The 22,580-nt window shown below is 39.6% G+C and overlaps 1 protein-coding gene across 3 annotated transcripts in view; it reads right to left on the bottom strand.

The window, feature by feature from the left end:
* Positions 1-5,481: 5,481 nt before the first annotated feature.
* Positions 5,482-22,580, bottom strand: part of LOC141556851 (uncharacterized) — a 55,198-nt gene continuing 38,099 nt past the window's right edge. Inside the window, exons 1-5 of one of the 3 annotated variants that reach the window (XM_074291730.1) lie at positions 15,358-15,728; positions 13,871-13,923; positions 10,158-10,284; positions 8,557-8,652; positions 5,482-6,770 (exon numbers count right to left, since the gene is read on the bottom strand). In XM_074291730.1, the coding sequence (XP_074147831.1) occupies positions 5,605-6,770; positions 8,557-8,652; positions 10,158-10,284; positions 13,871-13,903 (1,422 nt within the window). In that variant the 5' untranslated portion in view covers positions 13,904-13,923; positions 15,358-15,728 and the 3' untranslated portion in view covers positions 5,482-5,604. Of the gene's footprint in view, positions 6,771-8,556; positions 8,653-10,157; positions 10,285-13,870; positions 14,210-15,357; positions 15,729-22,580 lie in introns of those variants that run through there. The other 2 variants (XM_074291720.1, XM_074291740.1) reach the window with 2 other exon arrangements.

The following is a 22,580-nucleotide window of genomic DNA, read 5'->3' as shown; positions in this document are numbered from 1 at the left end:
TATTCAATTTCTTTAAGTGTTTAATATACCTTGTGTAAAGTCTGGCCTAGCTCCCCGAAGGCCTCAGGATCAGCCAAAGTCACAATCAGTTAAAGTCCTTGGTCTTTAGTGGGGGGGAAGTGAAGCAAAAAGACAAACTGCCATGAGGATCCTGGATTCTCGATTTCAAAGTCACCAACTTCCTTCCTCCTAGTCAGGCAGCAAAGTGAGCCTCTGGCTTGTCCCTCTAATCCTTGCCTACAATTATCTTGCCATCATCCTCCTGAGGCAGAGTGACTCTGACCTCTCTCCCTCAGCCCTCCAATCCTTGTCTACCATTATGTCACCACCACACATCCAGCAAGCACCTATGGTGAGGAAAAGCATCACATCACCATCTCATCCAAATATATGTCTATAGCACTATTATCTCACATCAAATGGGTAATTAGCCTTAAGTGCTCTGCTGTCTGATTCAAGTACACCTTTTCACAGTTTCACCCCTCTACACCTAATGGACATCATGATGGTAGGAAGAGGAAACCAAGCAGAGCAGTTACTGGCAAATGAAGAGAGGAAAGGAATTTGGAGCCCTCTAAAGAGGCAGGCTCTTGGAAGAGATTTTTGCTCTTCCAATCAGAAGTATTGAAATGAGCCCATCAAGATAAAACTGGTAACTCTGATTGTTTTAGTTGAATTGGAATATTTCAGCACAGACAACATTAATGCAGGTAGCGTAAGAAGAGAAGTGCTTGAATGAGAGAAAACAATGAGTCAATTTCTATGATAAAGGCTTCGTACCAAAGATATGACATATATACTCATATATGTTTTGTCACTTATATGTATGGTTATCAATATTCACTCACATATAGGTTTATAGATTTATCTACATATAAATATAGGATTGATGACCATGCCCACTAAATAATTAGCCAAAAATATGAGCAAAGGGTTCTCCAAAGAACAGCAAAGAATTCATCATCAAGGGGAAAAAAATTTCAAATCACAAATAAAAGACAAAATAAAGTTTTGCAAGAAAAAAGAAGGAAAAGGAAGGAGGAGGAGGACATAGAGGGGGAAAGGAAATAAGAGAATGAGAAGGAAGAAAAAGTGCAAGAAGAAGAAGTAAAAGGGGAAGAGCAGGAAGAGCGAAAGAAGAAGACAAAGAATAAAGTGTAGAGGGAGAGGAAAAGGAGAAGAAGGATAAAGAGGAAAACAAGGAGGAGGAGGAGGAAATGGAGGAAGAGGGGGAGAAGAAGGAGAGGAAGAGGAAGAAGAAGGAAGAAAGGGAGAATAAGAAGCAGGAGATGAAGAGGAAGGAGGAGGAGGAAGAAGTAGACGAGGAGGAGGAAAAGAAGGAATAGAAGGAGAAGGAAGAGGAGAAGAAGGAAGAAGGAGAAGGAGGAAGAGGAGAAGAAGAAGGAGAAGGAGAAGGAGGAGATTGAAGAAGAGAAGAAAAAAAGAAGAATTGCATTAAGAAGAAAAAGGAGAAGGAGAAAAAAAGTAGAAGGAGTGGATGCAGAATGAGAAGGAGAAATAGGAGAAAGAGAAGAAGAATGTCAGGAAGAAGTAAAAGAAAAAGAATTGGAAGAAGGAGAAGGAAGAGCACGAGGAAGGAGAGGAGAAGGTGAAAGAAGAGAAGGAGAGGAATAACAGGAAAAAGAATTGCAAGAAAAAGGAGAAGGAGAAAGACAAAGAAAAGGGAGGAGGAGAAGAGATGTAGAAGGAGGAGAATTTTATCTGTTTCTATTCTTACAAGAGGATACATGTAACTTACAATAACATGCTCATTATTATGGCAGTAAAAAGTAATACACACAGAGAGAGAGAGAGACAGAGAGAGAAAGAGACAGAGAGAGAGAAAGAGAGAGAGAGAGAGAAAGAGAGAGAGAGAGAGAAAGAGAAAGAGAGAAAGAGAGAGAGAGAGAGAGAGACAGATGACACAGTGTGAATTGATTATGAGAGGATGAAATCTAAAATATAAAATACAATTGAGAAGTGGTTGAGGAAAGGACTGGGAGAAAGGGAAAGGGAGAGGTGGAATGGAGTAAATTATCTGCCACAAAAGAGACAAGAAAAAGCCTCTACAATGTAGGGAAAGAGGAGAGGGGAATAGGAGTAGGGAACTTTAGTCTCATCAAAATTGGCTCAAAAGAGGAGAAGAAAGAGGCAGAGGAAAAGGAAGAGGATGAGGAGCAAAGAAGGAGATGAAGAATAAAGAGGAGATGGATAAAAAAAGAGGAGGAAAAAGAGGAGGAGGAAGTAGAAAAAGAGGAGAAGAAGGAAGAGAGGAACAGAAAGAAGAAGTGGAATAAGAAGCAGAAAAGTAAGAGAAAGGAGGAGGAAGAGAAAAGGAACAAGGAATAGGAGGAGGAGGAAGAGAAAGAGGAGAAGAAGAAGAAAGAGAAGGAACAAGGAAAAGGAGGAGGAGGAGAAAGAAGGAGAAGAAGAAGAGGAAGAGGAAGAAGGAGGAGAAGGAAGAGGAAGTGGAGGAGAAGGAGGAGGAACAAGAGAAGAAAAAGGAGAAGAAGAACTGCAAGAAGAATTGGAGGAAGGAGGAGAAAGAGAAACGAGTAGAAAGAGAAGGAGATGCAGGAGGAGGAGGAGGAGAAGGAGAAAGAATAGAAGGAGAAATAGAAGTAGAAAGAATAGAAGGAGACATAAGAGAAGGGAAGAAGAACTTCAAGAAGAAGAAAAAAGAAAAAGAATTACAAGAAGAAGGAGAAGGAGAAAGAAGAGAAGAAGAATGGCAAGAAGAATTGCAAGAAAAATAAGGAGAAAGAGAAGGAAAAAGAAGGAGGAGGAGGAGGAGATGGAGAAGGAAGAAAACAGAAATCATGAGGGACTTAATAAGGGTTATCTGTTTGCATTCCTACAAGATGTTACTTGTAACTTATAAATAACGTGCTCATTATTATGGCAGTTAAAATTATATATATATATATATATATATATATATGTATATATGTGTGTATATATATATGTATATATATATATATATATATATATATATATATATATGAGAGGGGGGAGGGAGATGGCAATGTGTGGATTGAATATGAGAGGATAAAATCTAAAATCCAGGGGTGATTGAGGAAAGAAGTGGGAGAAAGGGAAAGGGAGAGGTGGAAAGGAGTAGATTATCTGCCATAAAGATACAAGAAAAAGCTGCTCCAATGTAGAGAAAGAGGAGAGGGGAGAAGGAGACTAGTCAAAATTGACTCAAAAGGAAATATCTTACATCAATATGGCTACACAATTCTATCAGCAAGCAGGAAGAGACAAAGATATGAGAAGGGGAGTGTGATAAAAGAGAGGGCATATTAGGTAGCAAAACACTTTTGAGAGGGACACTGATACATGGTTGGTGGAATTGTGAATACATCCAGACATCCTGGAGAACAATTTGGAACTATGCTCAAATTATCAAACTGGGCATACCCTTTGAACCAGCAGTGTTACTACTGGGCTTCTATCCCAAAGAGATCTTGAAGAAGGGAAAGGGACCTGTGTGTGCAAGAGTGTTTGTGGCAGCCCTCTTTGTAGTGGCCAGAAACTGGAAACTATGTGGATGCCCATCAATTGGAGAATGGCTGAATAAATTATATTATATGAGTACTATGGAATAGTATTGTTCTGTAAGAAATGACCAACAGGATGATTTCAGAAAGGCCTGGAGAAACTTACATGAACTGATGCTGAGTGAAATGAGTAGGACCAGGAGATCGTTGTATACTTCAACAGTACTATATGATGATCAATTCTGATGGATGTGGCCATTTTCAACAATGAAATGAACCAAATCAGTTCCAATAGAGCAAAATGAACTAAACCAGCTACACCCAGCAAAAGAACTCTGGGACATGACTATGAACCACTACATAGAATTCCCAGTCCCTCTAATTTTGTCCGCCTGCACTTTTGATTTCCTTCACAGGCTAATTGTACACTATTTCAAAGTTGATTCTTTTTGTACAGCAAAACAACTGTTTGGACATGAATACATATATTGTATTTAATTTATACTTTAACATATTGAACATGTATTGGTCAACCTGCCATCTGGGGGAGGGGGAAGGAGGGGAAAAATTGTACAGAGAGTTTGGCAATTATCAATGTTGTAAAATTACCCATGCATATATCTGGTAAATAAAAATTATTAATAAAAAAAATTTTTTTAATCATCTTTAGGATATAAGCCCAGTTTGCTGAGTCAAAGGGTATGCACAGTTTGATAACTTTTTTTTAATTTTATTTAGAATTTTTTTCCACGGTATATATGCATGAGTAATTTTTTTTTATAATATTATCCCTTGTATTCATTTTTCCAAATTATCCCCCCCTCCCTCCACACCCTCCCCTCGATGATAGGCAATCCCATATATTTTACATATGTTACAATATAACCCAGATACAATATATGTGTGTAAATACCATTTTCTTGTTGCAAATTAAATATTAGATTCCGAAGGTATAAGTAACCTGGGTAGATAGACAGTAGTGCTAACAATTTACATTCACTTCCCAGTGTTCCTTCTCTGGGTGTAGTTATTTCTGTCCATCATTGATCAGCTGGAAGTGAGTTGGATCTTCTTTATGTTGAAGATATCCACTTCCATCAGAGTACATCTTCATAAAACATTGAAGTGTACAGAGATCTTCTGGTTCTATTCATTTCACTCAGCATCAGTTGATGTAAGTCTCTCCAATCCTCTCTGTATTCCTCCTGCTGGTCATTTCTTACAGAACAATAATATTTCATAACCTTCATATACCATAATTTACCCAACCATTCTCCAATTGATGGACATCCATTCATCTTCCAGTTTCTAGTTACCACAAAAAGAGCTGCCACAAACGTTTTGGCACACATAGGTCCCTTTCTCCTCCTCAGTATTTCTTTGGGATATAAGCCCCAATAACAGCAATGCTGGGTCAAAGGGTATGCACAGTTTGATAACTTTTTGGGCATAGTTCCAAATTGCTCTCCAGAATGGCTGGATTCTTTCACAACTCCACCAACAATGTATCAGTGTCCCAGTTTTCCCACATCCCCTCCAACATTCATCATTATTTGTTCCTGTCATCTTAGCCAATCTGACAGGTGTGTAGTGGTATCTCAGAGTTGTCTTAATTTGCATTTCTCTGATCAGTAGTGATTTGGAACACTTTTTCATGAGTGGATATAGTTTCAATTTCATCATCTGAGAATTGTCTGTTCATATCCTTTGACCATTTATCAATTGGAGAAAGTTTGATAACTTTTTAAGAATAGTTCCAAAATGCTCTCCAGAATGACTGAATCACTTAACAACTCCATCAACAATGTATTAGTGTTCCAGTTTTCCCATATCCCCTCCAGTATTGGTCACTATCTTTTCCTATCATCTTAGCCAATCTGAAAGGTGTGTAGGGACTCAGAGTTGCCTTAATTTGTATTACTCTGATCATTAGTGATTTATAGCATCAATTCTGATGCTCTCTGAAATCATCCTGCTGATCATTTCTTATGAAACAATAATATTCCATAATGTTCATATACCATAACTTATTCAGCCATTCTCTGATGGGCAGCCACAAAAAAAACTTTGTTTAAAAAAAAATTTCTTTTATTGGTTACATTCATAGTTTCTCTGCAATGTGCATTCTCTGATGTTCAATAAGAACTCCCTTTTTTCTAAAAGCTTTTCCACACTGGTTACATTCATAAGGTTTCTCTCCAGTGTGGGTTCTATGATGTTTATTAAGAGTTCCCTTTTCTCTAAAGACCTTTCCACACTGGTTACATTCATAAGGTTTCTTTCCAGTGTGGGTTCTCTGATGTCCAATAAGAGATCCCTTCTTTCTAAAATTCTTTCCACACTGGTTACATTCATAAGGTTTCTCTCCAGAGTGGATTCTCTGATGTCCTTTAAGAGCTCCCTTTTCTTTAAAAGCCTTTCCACACTGGTTACATTCATAAGGTTTCTCTCCAGTATGGGTTCTCTGATGGGTAATGAGAGATTCCTTCTTTCTAAAAGCTTTTCCACACTGGTTACATTCATAAGGTTTCTCTCCAGTGTGGGTTCTATGATGTTTATTAAGAGCTCCCTTTTCTCTAAAAGCCTTTCCACACTGCTTACATTCATAAGGTTTCTCTCCAGTGTGGATTCTCTTATGTCCAATAAGAGCTCCATTTAGTCTAAAAGCCTTTCCACACTGCTTACATTCATAAGGTTTCTTTCCTGTGTGGATACTCTGATGTGTACTAAGACTAGTTTTATACTTAAAAGCCTTTCCACACTGTGTACATTCATAAGGTTTCTCTCCAGTGTGGATTCTCTGATGTACAGTAAGAGCTCCCTTTTGTCTAAAAGCCTTTCCACACTGGTAACATTCATAAGGTTTCTCTCCAGTGTGGGTTCTCTGATGTCCAATAAGAGATTCCTTCTTTCTAAAAGCTTTTCTACACTGGTTACATTCATAACGTTTCTCTCCAGTGTGGATTCTCTGATGTACTGTAAAACATTTCTCATATCTAAAAGCCTTTCCACACTGATTACATTCATAAGTTTGCTTTCCTCTGTGGATTCTCTGATGTCTCCTAAGAGCTTTCTTTTCTCTAAAAGCTTTTCCACATTGATTACATTCATAATCTCTCTCTCTAATGTTAATTCTATTGTATGATGCACAGTTTTCTCTCCAAGTAAAGTCACAGGAATCATCATCCAGGAATCTTTGCTTGTGAGTTTCCACCACAGAATGGCTTTGCTCTGCTGTAGTTTCCTTCATTCCAAGTCTGATCTCTCCTTCAAAAAAAAAAAGAAAGAAAGAAAGAAAGAAAAGAAAACAAACAATAAAACAAAAATAGCCATAATGCAGGGGCACACACACACACACACACACACACACACACACACATTTATATCCCTGTCCATCCATGAGAAGAAGCAATACTTATTTTTTCTCTTCATAGGCAAAGAGAAAAATCCTAAATAGACAGAAGCAATCATTTTAAATCCAATTAATTTACATCAAAAATATAATTTTATATCTCTGGAGCTTCATGCACAGTTACATTAGAACCTCCCAATAAACTTGTGACATCACAAAAAGTGCCTTCATTCTCATGGGTGCACAACTCAGGATATCTGCTAAGGGCCATGCCTAGGTGAAGGGGCAGGTCAGTTTTTGGAGAGCCTCCACAGCTGTGAATCCTAACATCTGAAGGAGTTGCAAGGCAGCCATTGCTGATGCAGATGTTCCTTGTAGATGGGGAATGAAATAAATTGGAGGCAAGAGGAAAGAGGGAAGAGGTCAGACAAAGCAACTGCCTCTCAGTCTCCTTGTATGATCACCATCAATCTCCCACATGAAGGGATCCATTCTGCTGGACTGAGTTGAATCTCCAGCAGCCACTGGACAATACAATATATCACAACAGACATCAGCTCAGAATGGCTGAGTGACTTGACCCAAATCCCAACAGCTTAGACTAGTATTTATATCCTATAAATGATCATTCAGTAGGGTTTCAGTTGCTATCCTTTCAAAAGTTGTGCGTATATTTTTATATATATAAATATTACATAAAAACAACATAAAGAACAATTTATAATTGACTTGACTATATTTGTCATGTAGTGCAATTTTTATCATGAGCCAATGGAAATATATAAATTTGTTTAACAGTAAATAGCAATTTCTTTCGATTGGCTAAAGATTAAAAAATGAATTTCATTGTCTCAACAGGAGCTTGTGCAGTTCTTCTATTTTCTATTTCATACATGAGTGGCCATTTTCTTCATATCTGTTTCAAAATCACAATACAGTTAGAGTAGATGGACTATGAGTAGGGCCTTAAATCAGGAAGACCAGACTTTAATCCTGCCTCAAAAGCCTGCTAGTCAAGCCAGCTAGGATTGCTGTGTGATTCAGTTTCCTTTATCTGTAAAATGGGCTTAATAACATCTGCAAAGTCCTTGGGTTGTCATGAGGATAAAATAATACAAGGCTGTATGTGACACACAATGCAGTGTAAGTGCTAGCTATTTTCTTTCATTTTGACTATTTCCTCTCCAGTTCTGCTCTCTTCTTAAACCATTATTATCCCCATCATTTAATGAAGTACTGAAGCACTAAATTTATTTACAGTGGGTTTCTCCAAAGTCACTGGGATATTTCCTGCCCCATCATTCTGTGACCAGAGAGCAGAGGATGTCCCTTACATCAGTTTATGTTCCTGGTGCTCATCCCAGGGCTGCCATGTTCCAGGCCCTTAATTGTTTACTGACTAGAAGACATTTTAAGAAATTGCTCATCAGAAGAATTCCGTTGCCCCAAATTCCAAACAATGACTTCTAATAGGATCACAGATGATCAGTGGAAGAGATGTACAGGACCATGGAGTGCGACCCACTCATTTTATAGATGGGAAACAGATTCACTGAGGAGCCCAGGACACTGCTGGCAAGAAATATCAACAACGAAATCCAAGTCTGCTCTTTCTCCCCCAAACTGACCACTTACTTCAGGGTAATACCTAGAATTCTCTTATAACCATAGCTCTCATATACCTGCTTTCAACCCACTCACCTGGAGAGTAGCTCCTGAGGCCTTTTTTGTCCAGTATCCATGGTGCTTCCCTTTGCTCAAAATAAGAAATCACCTCTTCTCTGGGAACTGGAAGCCCTGGGCATGGAAATCAGTTAGAGACGAAGATGGAGAGAAGTTTGTATTTTAGTTCTCTTTTTAAAAAAGGGTGAGGATCCAGAGTTGCTCCATGTTGAAATCCAGCCCTTTTTTGTTCAAACATATATGTCTATACTTAATCACTAGTGATTGTAATACAAGTAATCTAAAATACAATGTGCCCCACTATTTGTACAACTTCTTCTGAGAGAGAGCCAAAGGGCCTTCCTTCCATCTCCTGTCCTGTGAGGCTCCTTTCTAGCAGAAACTTCTGATCCCAAACTTGAGTAAAAAGAGTTATTGGGCTGGAGCATCCTTGGACCTGATCATTAGGGACCTTGGACTTGGAAGACCTTTTTTACAGAAAGATAAATGCATTCCATAGTTTCCACTATCTAGAGGTTAAAGGGAGTCAGTAGTACGGTGGAGAGTCCTGGACATAGGGTCAAGTGTACCTGAGTTTGAATTAAGTCTTGGACAATTACTAACAGTCTACCTCTGGGCAAGTCAGGTAAACACTGTTTGCCTCACTTTTTTCAACTCTCAAATGAGGATAAAAATATCACCTAACTTGGAAAGTTAAGATGAGGTTAAAGTGACACAATATTTGGTTATTTTTAATTAATAAACAAACATTTGCATAGCACAGTTATATAAAAATGGTAATTGCACATGAAACTGTCAATCTAAAATGCACAACTTGCCAGTCCTTTCAAACAGACAAAAATGATCAAGTAAATTTTTTATCTTCATTTTGCTGGCCCCTACCTTAGGTCTGGTGGCAGACTGTCTTGTGGAGAACACTGAAACCAAGATCCAGAAGGCCTCCAGAAAACTAGCCGAGCCCCAAGTGAAGGAGATAAAATTTTGAAGGAAACAATAAAGGAATTGGACTTTAACTCCTGGTTGCATTTGAGATGATTATTACATGGAACTGCAATTAAGGCTGCCTCCAGAAGCCCCCTAAGAAACCTGCTCCCAGAGAATATTATATTTTAGAGAAGAATATTACAGTGAAGAAAGTGTATGGCAAATAGCACCTGGCAAATAGCAAGTAAAAAGAAATGCTTATTCCCTTCCCACCATTTTTTCTGCAATTTGAGGGCAATAAAAAGGAAGGTTAATGAGAGACTTCCTATACTAGGGATAACTAGGTGGTTTGGGCTACAAATTGATGCTTATTCAAAAGAAGAATATTCCAAAAATACATGAAAAAAAATCCCCAAAAGGAATAAGTTGAAAGGAAAAGCTGCCTGAGCAATTTTCAAATCTTTGTCAGAAAAAATTTATTTCCAGGTAGAGTCTAACCTCTAAGATGAGTTCTGTGTTGGAGATGCTTCCACACTGATTTAACCTTTGACCTGGGAATTGGTAAGAGAGACTTTCAGGAGCCATAAAGGACATCCCCAGGTCATATATTGCAAAGACCATCCCTTTCCCTTCTATTCCCACACCCCCAAATTCTGCACCCTGGGGAATGAAGGTATTGATTGTAGACTTCTTACCCAGGGAGAGCAGGTTCTGGGCATTCTCCACCATGACCTCCTTGTACAGCTCTTTCTGAGAGGGGTCCAAGAGCCCCCACTCGTCCTGGGTGAAGTCCACAGCCACATCCTTGAATGTTACCACCTCCTAAATCATCAAAAGTCATAAGATATGGAGCTGAATACCTTTTAGAACTAAAGAGTCCAACCCTTTCAGTTTACAGGAACAAACTGAAACACAGATTGGGGGGTTGACCAAATGGCCTTTATGAGTGTCAGAGTCAACCCTTCAACTTGTGGTCATTAAGAGACTGATTGAATTTAGGATCAGTTGAAATAAAGCCGAGAAATGCCTTATTACGTGCAATGTTCTTGCTAGTTTTCTGGAGGTCTCTGGACCAGCCTTCATTTCAGCAGAGTAATCACTATGAGAATAGCAAGGGTTAAAATCCAAATTCTTTATTATCTCCTTCAAAGTCTAGTTTCCTTGCCTGGGACCTGGGCCAGCTATTTGGAGGTTTTTCAGACGGGACTTGGTTTCAGTGGAGAAATGAAGGAGAGCCACCAGAAGCCTGATCAAAGATGGAATGTCTCTCTGAGTCTGTTCTAGTCCCCCAGAGTATTGGTTTCAGTGGAGAAGCGAAGGAGGAGAGCCACCATGATGGTGTGAGACAGAATGAATGTCTCTCCTTTGCCCCAAAACTTGAGCTCCAGCCTCCAGTCCTCTGTCTTTTCTGAGGCTGTCTCTGGCTGAGTTTGTCCCAGTTTATATGCTCTATCACAGTTAAATCTATTGTCATACTGAGAATAAGCCAATCGTCATATCACTAGGGAACCATTATTTGTTGAAAGGTTAATTCAATCACACTGAACTAGAGAACTATTAATCACTCTGCTAAACTAGATAACCATTGTATTATCAATTCCATTGAGTTAGCAACCTGTAAGAATCTTTGTTTCAAGTACATAGTTCTTTACATTACATTTACATTATAATTATGCAACTCATAATGGAATGGCATCTTTTCCTTGGTAACCCAACTGCTCTCCCAACTGCATTTCCTATTTCCCACTTTTTGGGCCTATTTTATCTCTTCACTTTATCTAGAATCTCTTCTCCTAAATATAACACCAAAAATGTGCTTTCAGATGTTCTTATCATAATCTTGCACAATTAAAAGTTCATCCCATTCCCAGGTAAAATCAATATAGCAACAATCTTAGAAATCACAGAAGACTATGTCCTTGATCCTTTTCCAGGTTCAGGAGGCTTGGCAAAGGAGCAAAACTTCCGTATATGGGCAGCCTCCTTTGGTAGCCTTGGTAGCCTCTCCCATGCCTCGCCTGTATGCTTTTATGTGAATAGAGCTCCTGATGGCCAAGAGAAAAATTCTCAGACTTCTTTCTGCATCTTCCTCAAATCACAGCAACTTCCTGAAATAGATCTCAGAATGAAAACTCCCAGGAAACCATCACCAAAATGCAGAACTGCCAAGTCAGTAAGAAATATCCTGCAAGCTGCTGGAAAGTCCAGTCCAGTTCAAGTCTCAAGGAAGCACCATTAGAACCAGACCTAATTTGGCAGCAACTTTCATTAAGGAGCAAAGAACTTGGAATAGGATCTGACAGAAGGCAAAGGGCATGATGTTATGACCAAGGGCAAAGTATGAAGCAAAAAGAAATACAATGCTGTCAGGGAAAAGGGCCTTGAATGAAAATCCTTTCAAGTATTGCTAAGGAAAAGACCATAATTGAAAAAAACTTTAGAGGTTCCAATAAATGGTCAAGCTGCCATCTGGGGGAAGGAAGGGAAAAATTGGAACAAAAGGTTTGGCAATTGTCAATGCTATAAAATTACCCATGCATATATCTGGTAAATAAAAACTATAATTAAATTAAAAAAAAAAAAAGTTCAAATACAAGTGAAGAGAAATACAAAAAACAATCCAGAATTAACTAGCCTCAGGGACTCAAAATGAAAAGACAAACTATTTATATTCAATTATAGTGAGATGACATGTGTTCTCTAACAGCCCTATTTGGAATCACAGAGGGAATCAAAGTAGAATAAAGCTGGAAGTGGTTCGGTCATGTTTTGATGATCTCAAGGAGAGACTGGAAAGTGGGGAAGAGGGTGAGAGAAAGGAGGGCTAGCAAATATTATTTCTGGCAAGGAGGATCTGCAAGAAGACATCTCTACAAACAAAGGGGTGGGGACATCTGAACCTCAGTCATCTTGTCAAAGGAAGGAAGAATAAATGACATAAGAGGATGAATGGAGAAGTATAATGTGCTCCCCAGTGAAGAGAATGAAGAAGAAAAAGGAGGGAGTTAGAGGGAGGATAGATGAAGGGAGGGATCAGTCCTGAGTAAAACAAAGTCAATGGCTGTTCATGAATACAGACTGTTCTTTTTGAGGGGGTAAAGGGAATCAGAGGGGTTGATCACAGTTCCTGTGTACATACACAAGTGTAGTGCACGTATGTCACATGTACATACATGTGTGATGGATGGGGAAAGCATGGATAAGTAAGGGCCATAAATGTAAGGGCACACTGACAGTGACCTCAGCTTAGCACAAAGACAAACCAGGATTATTGAGGAACAATGAGGAATCATGGTCTTGTATGCCTCTTAAAGATGGAAGACTTGAGTGCAAGAGAAATATGTTTTAGGACATCGGCAAGTGAATCTTTTTATTGTTCAAATGGATCATACTTGAGTGAATGAGTTTGGTTTTATTTGGGTTCTCAGTGAAGGGAGAGCAGTTGAAAAAGGGAGACAGTAGATCTTGGATAAACGTGTGTGTGTGTGTGTGTGTGTGTGTGTGTGTGTACATCTATATATACACACATGGGAACACTGATCAGTCAGTTCCAGAGGCTTCATGAAGACATGTTGCCGACCCCTGGAGATATTAGATATAACTGTGAGAAATTGTGCTTCAGGAGCTTCAGGGGAGCATGGTCACAGGAGACCAAGTGGAGGAGGAGAGACTTTGGGTGGGGAGGGGGGGGCTGGGGGGGCCCAAAGAGAGCAGATCTTATCCCTGGGGAATGGAGATTCCTGATGAAGTAAATGGAGGACCTCTTCAGCCCTTTGTAATGTAATGTACTAACTCCCCAACAGGGGGTGTCCCCGATGCCAGGGACCCAAGAAATCAGCTGGGCAGGGCAGGGTTGTTACTACTCTGTTTCCCCCTATTTTTGTAAAGAAATGACCTGTTATGGGCCAGATCTCTGAACTTGAAACAAAGGATGCTTACGAAGTTCTAAGTGGCATTGAGACGATGGTGATCTAGTTTAGCATGGGCCAGTATGACTGCTTTAATCCTACAACAATAATGATTTCCCAGTGATATAATGGTTGGTTTATACTCAGTGTAGAGCATATAAGCTAGGAACCTCAGCCAAGATTCATTTGGACAGATTCAGAGGGCAGAGAAGACAGGCAGGAGCTCGAGTTCTTGGAGACAAGGACCTCCATGAAACTAGCAGGGCCCAGGTAAGGAGATAATAAAGGATTTGGACTTTTAACACCCGGCTACTCTAGTGGTGGTTACTGAGCTGAAATGAAGAGTGTCTGAAGACCTCCAGAGACCCCAAGAAAACCGAACCAGAGAACATTACAATGACCCATACATCAGACCCTGCCAGGTCCTACCCATCCTCCCTGTCTGCAGAAATGGTTGTAACTGTTGATGTTGGTCAGATCTACGGATAGGCTTCACTCACCTGAGGAGGAGGTCTGAGGCTCCCAGGGCCCATTCCCTCTGGCTCCTAGATCCCTGTGGAGGTAGCAAAGCAACCAAATTGACTCCATTTTGGTCAAGATTCTCCCTCTGACCCCTCAGGGTCCTATTGCTCCCACCTTTGAGGGACCCACAGCCAAAGCTCTTACTAACAGAGGTCACATAAAACTTTGGGGTCCTTTAATTCTAAGCCTCTCTGAAAAGCAAGAGAAAGGCCATGAGCTCCAGCAGAGTCCCTCCCTTCTTTCCCTCTGCACAGAAAAGCCCAGCTTCCCCTCATCCTAGTCCCAGGCTGACAGTCTGATTTCATAGCCTGGGGACTGATGTTTGGGGCCCTGAGAGTAAAACTGTTCTAATTTCAGCCCAGTTTTGGTGTCTATCTTTGACCCAATCCCTACTTGGGCCAGACCCAGGTCACCAGAAGAAGCTAGAGAGGGAGAAACGTGCCAGAGGAAGAGAGGACTTTTTTTCTAAGTAGGAGGCAAGCCTGAGGGATTCCAGGTGGAAAGTGAAGTCCTCCAGGAGTTACAAAGGCACTGCCCCACCCCTTGGGGGAAAGACTGCACCCGTCAGAACAATGAAGGGAGATTCAGAATTGAAAAGAGATATGGTCTGAAGAGGAAGAGTGCTCCCTTCCATCTTTTACTCCTCTTCTCCCTCCTCTCCCCATCCTCCTACAGAGACCCCAGAGATACAAGGGGGTTTGGGATTCCCTTTGGGAAGAGACCAGTCAGCCTCCATAACTCCTGAGTCAGACCTCTCCACTCCACCTGGTCCTCTGCCTCCTTAACTCCCCTCACCCCAACTAACACACACATTATCTTTCTAGACAACAGACTGACTTCTTTGGCTAGGAAGGAGGGAAAGTGGGAAAGGCCCCAAAGAATGACCAGGCGAAACCTGAGCCTGGGAGACAAAATCTAGTCTGAGTTTCAACTCCGAGGGCCCAGAGAGAAAAGAGGCCAGGGAAGCAGAAGGTCTGGGGAACAAGGGTGGGGTCTGGGAGGTAAGACAGGCCAGTATTTGGTCATGACATGGAGGTCAGAGCCAATGGAATGAGAGAATTTTTCCTGATGGACAGCTAAGCCTGGGAAAGCAGATAGACTGTATCCTGAGGTCTACCTAGGAACTGGGGAGTCTGCTAGCCCCTTCTGGCTTGGTGTCTGAAGGCAGGACAGCTGGATCTCTAACTAAGACCTGGGATGGGGAGATGGGGCACCTGGGTCCTCATCAGAAGGCTGAAATTAGGACTCCTAGGTTTTTATGGACAAAGTCTGAAGCTTGGGAAATGGGACCCAATGGGAAATCGGGGCTAGTTTGGGAAGTGACTGGTTACCTGAAAAAGAGAGAATAGGGAGCTCATTCAACAGGCAGCCTTGGTAGAAAGATGGGTTCCTGGTTGACCTGGAGGTCATGTACCAAAAAGTCAGTGGAAGCCAGGAAATATGAGGGATGCTCGCTCAGACCTACCTGAGAGCTGAAAGCACATGTCTGTCTGCCAGAGTTCCGAGTAATCTCAGCTCCAAGGGAAAAAAAAAAACGGGAAAGACAGGATCTTCCAGGGAAAGGGGGGAGGGGCCTGAGCTCTGGGGAGAGGTGGGGAAAGGGAGAGAGATTAAGAGCTGCCTGAGACAAAAGGGGAGGGAGATCTGAGCTCCCAGGAAAAAAAGAAGGGGGAGAAATCTGAGCTCCTAGGGGAAAAGGGGGAGAGATCTGAGTTGCCAGGAAAAAAGGGGAGAGATCTGAGTTGCCAGAGAAAAAGGGAGAAACCTGAACTTTCAGGGAAAGTAAAACAGTTTCTATTGCAGGGAAGGTAGGAGCAGAAAGGCAAAGTGAGCCCAGCTCAGACTTCCGGCTTCTGGCCAGTCCTCTCTGGGAGTGTCTTCCTGGTCCCAAGAGCTCCACCCTATCTATTCCCCAGAATGCTTGAGCCCTTTCTTCACCCAGGGGCAGGATTTCAGCCTGCCAGTGCCTCTTCTATGTAAGTCCAGCCCCCATCACACGAAGATCTTCTGCCTCAAACTCCGCCCAGTCTCCTCTTGGAGGAGGGACTACTTTTTGTAGTGGCTAGAAACAGATAATTGAGTGGATGCTCTTCAATTGGGGAATGGCTGAATAAAATGTGGTATATGAATGTTAAGGAATATTACTTTTCTGTAAGAAATGACCAGCAGGATGAATACAGAGAGGCCTGGAGAGACTTGCATGAACTGATGCTGAGGGAAATGAGCAGAACCAGGAGATCGTCATGTACTTCAACAACTATACTATATGAGGGTATATTCTGATGGAAGTGAATATCTTCATTAATGAGAAGACCCAATTCAGTTCCAATTGATCAATGATGAACAGAACCAGCTACACTCAGAGAAAGAACACTGGGAAATGAATATGGACTACTTATATTTTTATTTTCCTTCCCAGGTTATTTTTACCTTTCTGAATCTTATTTTTTTCTTGTGCAACAAGAGAACTGTACAAATATGTACACATATGTTGTATTTAAGATATACTTTAACATGAGACTGCCTGTCATCTAGGGAAGGAGGTGGAGAGAAAGGAGAGAAAAATTGAAACAGAACTCATTACAAGGGACAATATTGAAAAATTACCCATGCATATCTTCTGTCAATAAAAATCTATTTTAAAAAAAGAAAAAATTATAAATTATAAAATTATGGAGAAAAAAAAAGAAAAATTGTCAACTGTGGCTTGCACATAGATCAAATTCCTAGTTTGACATAAACGTGTAAAATTCACAGTGGCTACTCTCTTTGGCAAAAGATGGTTTATTTAGGAGAAGAGGTTATAGATAAAAGGAAGAAGAGTGGGAAATAGGAAATGGGGTTGGGAAAGCAATAGAGTTATCAAGGAAAAGAGTCTTGAAGAATGCATTAAAGGAATATGCCCTAGTATGCCATTCCATTATACATTCCATAAGTCACTTCTCAGCTTTATATCAACAGATCCTGAATTCAGTTTCTTAATGACCACAGTTTCAAGAGTTGACTGACATTCATAAAAGCAAATTTGACAAATCCCATCTTTGTGTTTCAGTTTCCTCCCTTAAATTAAAGGGGGCTGGACTCCACTATTAAAGGGGCTTTGAGCTCCATGTCTTCTGACATCTGATGTTTTGGGAGATGGTGACCTTCAAGGATGTGGCTATGGACTTCACCCAAGAGTATTGGGGCTCTTGGACCACTCTTGGAAGTAGTTGTACAAGGAGGTCATGATGGAGAATGCCCAGAATCTGATCTCCCTAGATAAGGGCAATTTCTCTGATAATTTCAAGGCTGCAATCAAAGGGAATATGTTCATTCTCCAGGGTGAAGGCTAGGAAAAGACAAAAAAAAAAATCTGAATTTTTTAATATATGCAAATTTATATATGCACCTGTATCATGATTGTGTTTGTTTTACTATTTGTAGTTGTTTTCTTTTTCTTTATTTTTTTTTTCTTGGAAGGAGAGCTCAGACTTGAAATGAAGGAAATTACTACAGAGTTAAGCCTTTCTGTGGTAGAAACTCACAAGCAAAGATTCATGAGTAACAGTCCTTGTGATTTTACTTGGAGAAAAATCTGTGCAACACAGAAGAGAATCCAGCTGTTGGGAGCCGCAATCTCTAAGTGATTGGCAAAGCCCAGCACTGAGATCAACTGTGCATAGCACTCGTGCAGGAACATTTCCTTCTATGTTTCTCATTAGTGGACTACTATTTCCTATATTATTTATAAGTGGCTTGATTACAGCACTAAACATTGTCTTAAAAAATCTGGTGACAAGGGGAATTTGGGGAAGTTAACTAGAAATGATTCCACATCCATATTCTGTCCTAATAAAACTAATCTCTCACTGAGACAAATGATAAAGGAGAGAACACCATGGAAAGCATTGTCACTATCAGACAGAATCCAAAGGTCTAGGAAATAATGGTGTTTACCAACTTAGACTCAGAAAAGATCAGTATGTCTAGGAACCAATAAATGGTTAAAGTACAACTAGGAATTGCCTTAAATACTGTGTTTCCCCAATAATAAGACCTATCCCGAAAATAAGCCCTCCCCTTACTGTGTAAGATTCCTCTAAAATAAGCCCTCCCCCGGAAATAAGCCCTATTGAGATTGCTACTGTGGTGAAGGTGATCCCCTGCCCTACACGCTACATTACAATACCCTCTGTATGCACCGTCCCGTCCCCCCCCCCCCCATGAAGCACATGCCGTGCTCCGAGCTGCATCCAATCAGAGCTGCAGCAGTGATATTGCTGGACATGACAGATTGGGTCCACTTCTTCTGAAGGAAATGGAGGCGCAAGACATCCAGGACGGAATTCAGGGTATGGACACTTATGACGATGTTGTTGAAGAAGATGACATGATCATTATTGAATAAAGGTACATTTTTTTTTGTTCACATTTACCTGTTTATTAAAATTCCTGTCAATGTTCATTAAAATAAGCCCTCCCCTGAAAATAAGCCCTCTGGTGTTTTTTCTGTCCAAAAATAATAATAATAATAATAATAATAAGACAGTGTCTTATTATCGGGGAAACACAGTACCTATGTACACAGTTCCAAGTCAGGGAAATAGAGCAATCAAACAATCCATAGGATTGACAAGACATAAGAAAACTAACAAAATTCACTGACATTTAACCTTGTATAACATTTACCTTTCATTATTAGCTTCGTGTAATGTAATTAATAATTAACATTTTACCACAAAAAAAACTTACTCAAATACAAAATATAACATATAAAGGTTAATGTTAGACACGTCTGAAGACTATGTTGACCTCAAGAAATGTATATAATCATGATATAGTATAAAAATAAAGCCTGAAGGAGCCTGAAAGAAGTGGGAGTATCACTTCCATCAGTTCCTCATTCAAGCTACCCCACGACTCCTGTCTTCCTTTACCAACAACCCTATTCCTCCTTGGACTCCCTGCAGAGCAGGACCTCTGCATCCAGCTTAAAGAGAAACATTATGAATGTAAGCAGTGCAGAAAAGGTTTTATAAAAAAGGAAATTGTACATCAAAGATGTACATATTGTACATCAAAGAATGCACACCGGAGAAAAACCTTATGAATACAACCAGGGTGGAAAGGCTTTTAGAGAAAAGGATAAATTTATTGTACAGCAGAACATTCACACTGGAGAGAAACCACGCTGGATAAGAATGTAACTGCTGTGAAAAGGCTTTTAGAAGTAAGCAAAGTCTCTTACTGTACATCAGACAGTTCACACTGGAGAGAAATCTTATGAATGTAACCAGTGTGGAAAAGCTTTTAGAGAAAAGAGAGTTCTTATTAGACATCAGAGAATCCACACTGGGAAGGAGTCTTATGAATGTCATCGATGTGGCAAGGATTTTAGTCAAAGGAAAGCTTTTACTAAATATAAGACAATCCACACTGGAGAAAAACCTTATGGATGTAATCAATGTGGGAAGGCTTTTAGACATAGGGGATATCTTACTGGACATCAGAGAAGCCACACCAAAAAGAAATCTTATGAATGTAACCATTGTGGGAAGGCTTTCAAAAATAGAGGACATTTTAGTACACATAACAGAATCTACACTGGCAAGAAACCTTATGAGTGTAACCAGTGTGGAAAGGCTTTTAGACAAAAGATAGCTCTTATTGGACATCAGAGAATTTACACTGGAGATAAACCTTGTGAATGTAACCAGTATGGAAAGACTTATGGACATAAAAAGTTTTATTGAGCATCAGAGAATCCACATTGGACAGATACCTTATGAATATAACCAATGTGGAAAGGCTTTTAGATATAAGCAAAGTTTTACTGATCATCAGAGAATTCACACTGAAAAGATTTTAGTCAAAAGAAAGCTCTTACTGACATTAGAGAACCTATACTGGAGAGAAACCTTATGAATGTAACCAGTGTGGAAAGAGTTTTAAAAAAAGAGAGAGAGAGAAGTTTTTGAATGGATGCACAATTGGAGAATGGCTGAATAAGTTATGGCATATGAACATTATGGAATATTATTGTTCTATGAGAAATGATCGACAGGATGATTTTAGAGAGGCTTACATGAACTGATACTAAGTGCAATTGGATTATTTGCCATCTAGGAGAGGGGGTGGGGGAAGGGAGAGAAAAATTTGAACCACAAGATATTGCAAGGATAAATATTGAAAATTATCCATGCATATGTTTTGAAAATAAAAAGCTTTAATTAACTTTTTTGGGGGGACATCAGAATCTACATTGAGGAGAAACCTTATGAATGTAACCAGTGTAAAAAAACTTTTAAACAAAACATAAGATAGTTCTTAGTAGACACCAGAGAATTCACACTGGAGAGAAACCTTATGAATGTAATCACTGGAGAAAGACTTTTTGAAATTGGAAATGACTCTACATCAGAGAATTTACACTGGGTAGAAACTTTACGAATGTAAGAATTATGGAAAGGGTTTTATAACAATTTGATTAGTTATTGCCAGATCTGTAAAAAGGTAAAAGCATTAAAGAGGAAAATTAATTAGGTAGAAAACATTGGGACAAGATAAGGTGTTGTTGCTCACTTTTATATTTAGCCTTCTCTAGCCACAACCCTATTGCTGAGAGGGACAGCAGGAGTGAGGTGGGAGGAGGGATTGCTAATAGCTTAAGCATATTGGATCTTTTTTCACCTGGTCACCTACTTGAAAGGCAACATGATAGAGTAGAAAGTTCACTTGAATTGGAGTCAGGGCATGAGTCGAATTTCTCTTTCTGTAATATTGGTCTTGAAAAAAATAATTTACTGGGTCTTAGTACATTTTAGTTAAGTGTAAGATTTCTCCCAGTTCTAAATCCTGTAAAGATCTTGTGAATGTGAGAAGCCAAAGAGGGTCTTGAAGATGAACCCCACCCCTCAATGCCACTTCTTGCTGGGTCCTCAGTTTCAAATTTGGGCTAATAATTGAGATGACTTCATTAAGCCGTCTGGATGTGATTGGCAGTTTGAAGAGCAAGAAATGGGAAATTCTAAACCTAGATCTTTGTTGAGTTAGGAAACTTATACACCATTCCTAAATGAACAGCTGTTTCTGTGCAACTAATGAAATAGGTTTCTTCCCATATTTATTCAGGCAGAAAATGTTTTATTAAGACGCTATTAAAAATAAAAGATTTCAAATCTGAGGTTATAGTTTATATCCATTAAATTGGCAATGATGACCCCCAAAGTTGGAAATATTGTTAGGAGGCTTTAGAATTAGAGGCATAGTAATACAATATATTTAGCTATGAATTGGTCCAACTATTTTGAAAAGTCACTTGAAATTGTAATTTATTAAAAGGTGATCAAATGTCCATACTTTGTGACACAGAGACTCCACCACAAGGCATAAACTCTAAGGAACTGAAGGAAAGAAAGGTAGATACAAAAGAGAAATAAAATAGATGCTCTTTTGTTGGAGAATAAACAAATGGTGGTACATAAACATATTAGAAGATTTTCATGTCATAAGGAGCTTTAGATATAAAGAATTGAGAGAAGCGTGAGGATATGTAAACAGACACACTGAAGAAAAGCATCCAATATCCAGTACTTATTTTCTCATATCTCAAGGGCACTTGACGAGTGTTCTGGCTCTCCACTCATCAGTGCTATTCCTTACTTTGAGGCTAGTTCATTTTTCCTTCTACAGTTCTTTAATGAGAATTATGAGAATCCCAACAGAGGATACCAAGGAAGTTCAGAAAATGTACTGATCAGCAAATGGTGAAAAGGAGCTGCCAAAGGTAACTCCAACCTGGACTATAAATTAGCTTATAAAATCTTTTAACTTTATAATCCCTAATCCTAAATGCTAATGATGGAAAAACCACAACTCTACGACCCAAAATCACCATCACCAAGCATGTGAAATTCTCTAAAGTCTTTAGGGTTAAAGTTAATTGTTGATGAGTTTATGCATCAGCTAGAAATAGAAGGCCAAGACCAGTTGCCCTGAAGGATAGAGAGGCATAGTTCTGTCTCTGTTAAATCTAACTCATTGTGAAATGAGCAGAACCAGGAGATCATTATACACTTCATCAACGATATTGTATGAGGATGTATTCTGATGGAAGTGGATATCTTCAACAAAGAGAAGATCTAATTCAGTTCCAATTGATCAATGATGGACAGAATCAGCTACACCCAGAGAAGGAACACTGGGAAATGAGTGTAAACTGTTTGCATTTTTGTCTTTCTTCCCAGGTTATTTTTACCTTTTGAATCCAATTCTTCCTGTACAACAAAAAAATTCCATTCTGCACACATATATTGTATCTAGGATATACTATAACACATTTAACATGTATGGGACTGCCTGCCATTTAGGGGTAGGGATGGAAGGAAGGAGGGGAAAATTTGGAATAGAAGCAAGTACAAGGGATAATGTTGTAAAAAATTACCCATGCATATGTACTGTCAAAAATTATAATTATAAAATTGATAAAAATTTAAAAAAAACCCAACTCACTTCCAAGTCATCCATTATCCCCCTCCAAGGCATCAATCCTCTTCAAGAACAAAGGACCACTACCAACAACAATCTTCAGGTGAAGAAGGTCATGAATTCAAAAGTTCAGTGTTCCTCTCTCAGTTAAATACAAAAGTCCAATTTTCTCATCAGTCACTTTTAATTGGAAAAAAAAAAAAAAAGCTCGGGGGACTA

This window comes from Sminthopsis crassicaudata, chromosome 1 (genome assembly GCF_048593235.1).
Source record: "Sminthopsis crassicaudata isolate SCR6 chromosome 1, ASM4859323v1, whole genome shotgun sequence".
In the NCBI taxonomy this organism is placed as follows: Eukaryota; Metazoa; Chordata; class Mammalia; order Dasyuromorphia; family Dasyuridae; genus Sminthopsis; species Sminthopsis crassicaudata.
Note: the sequence above shows the minus strand (reverse complement) of the source record. Positions and strands in the feature narration are given on the sequence as shown.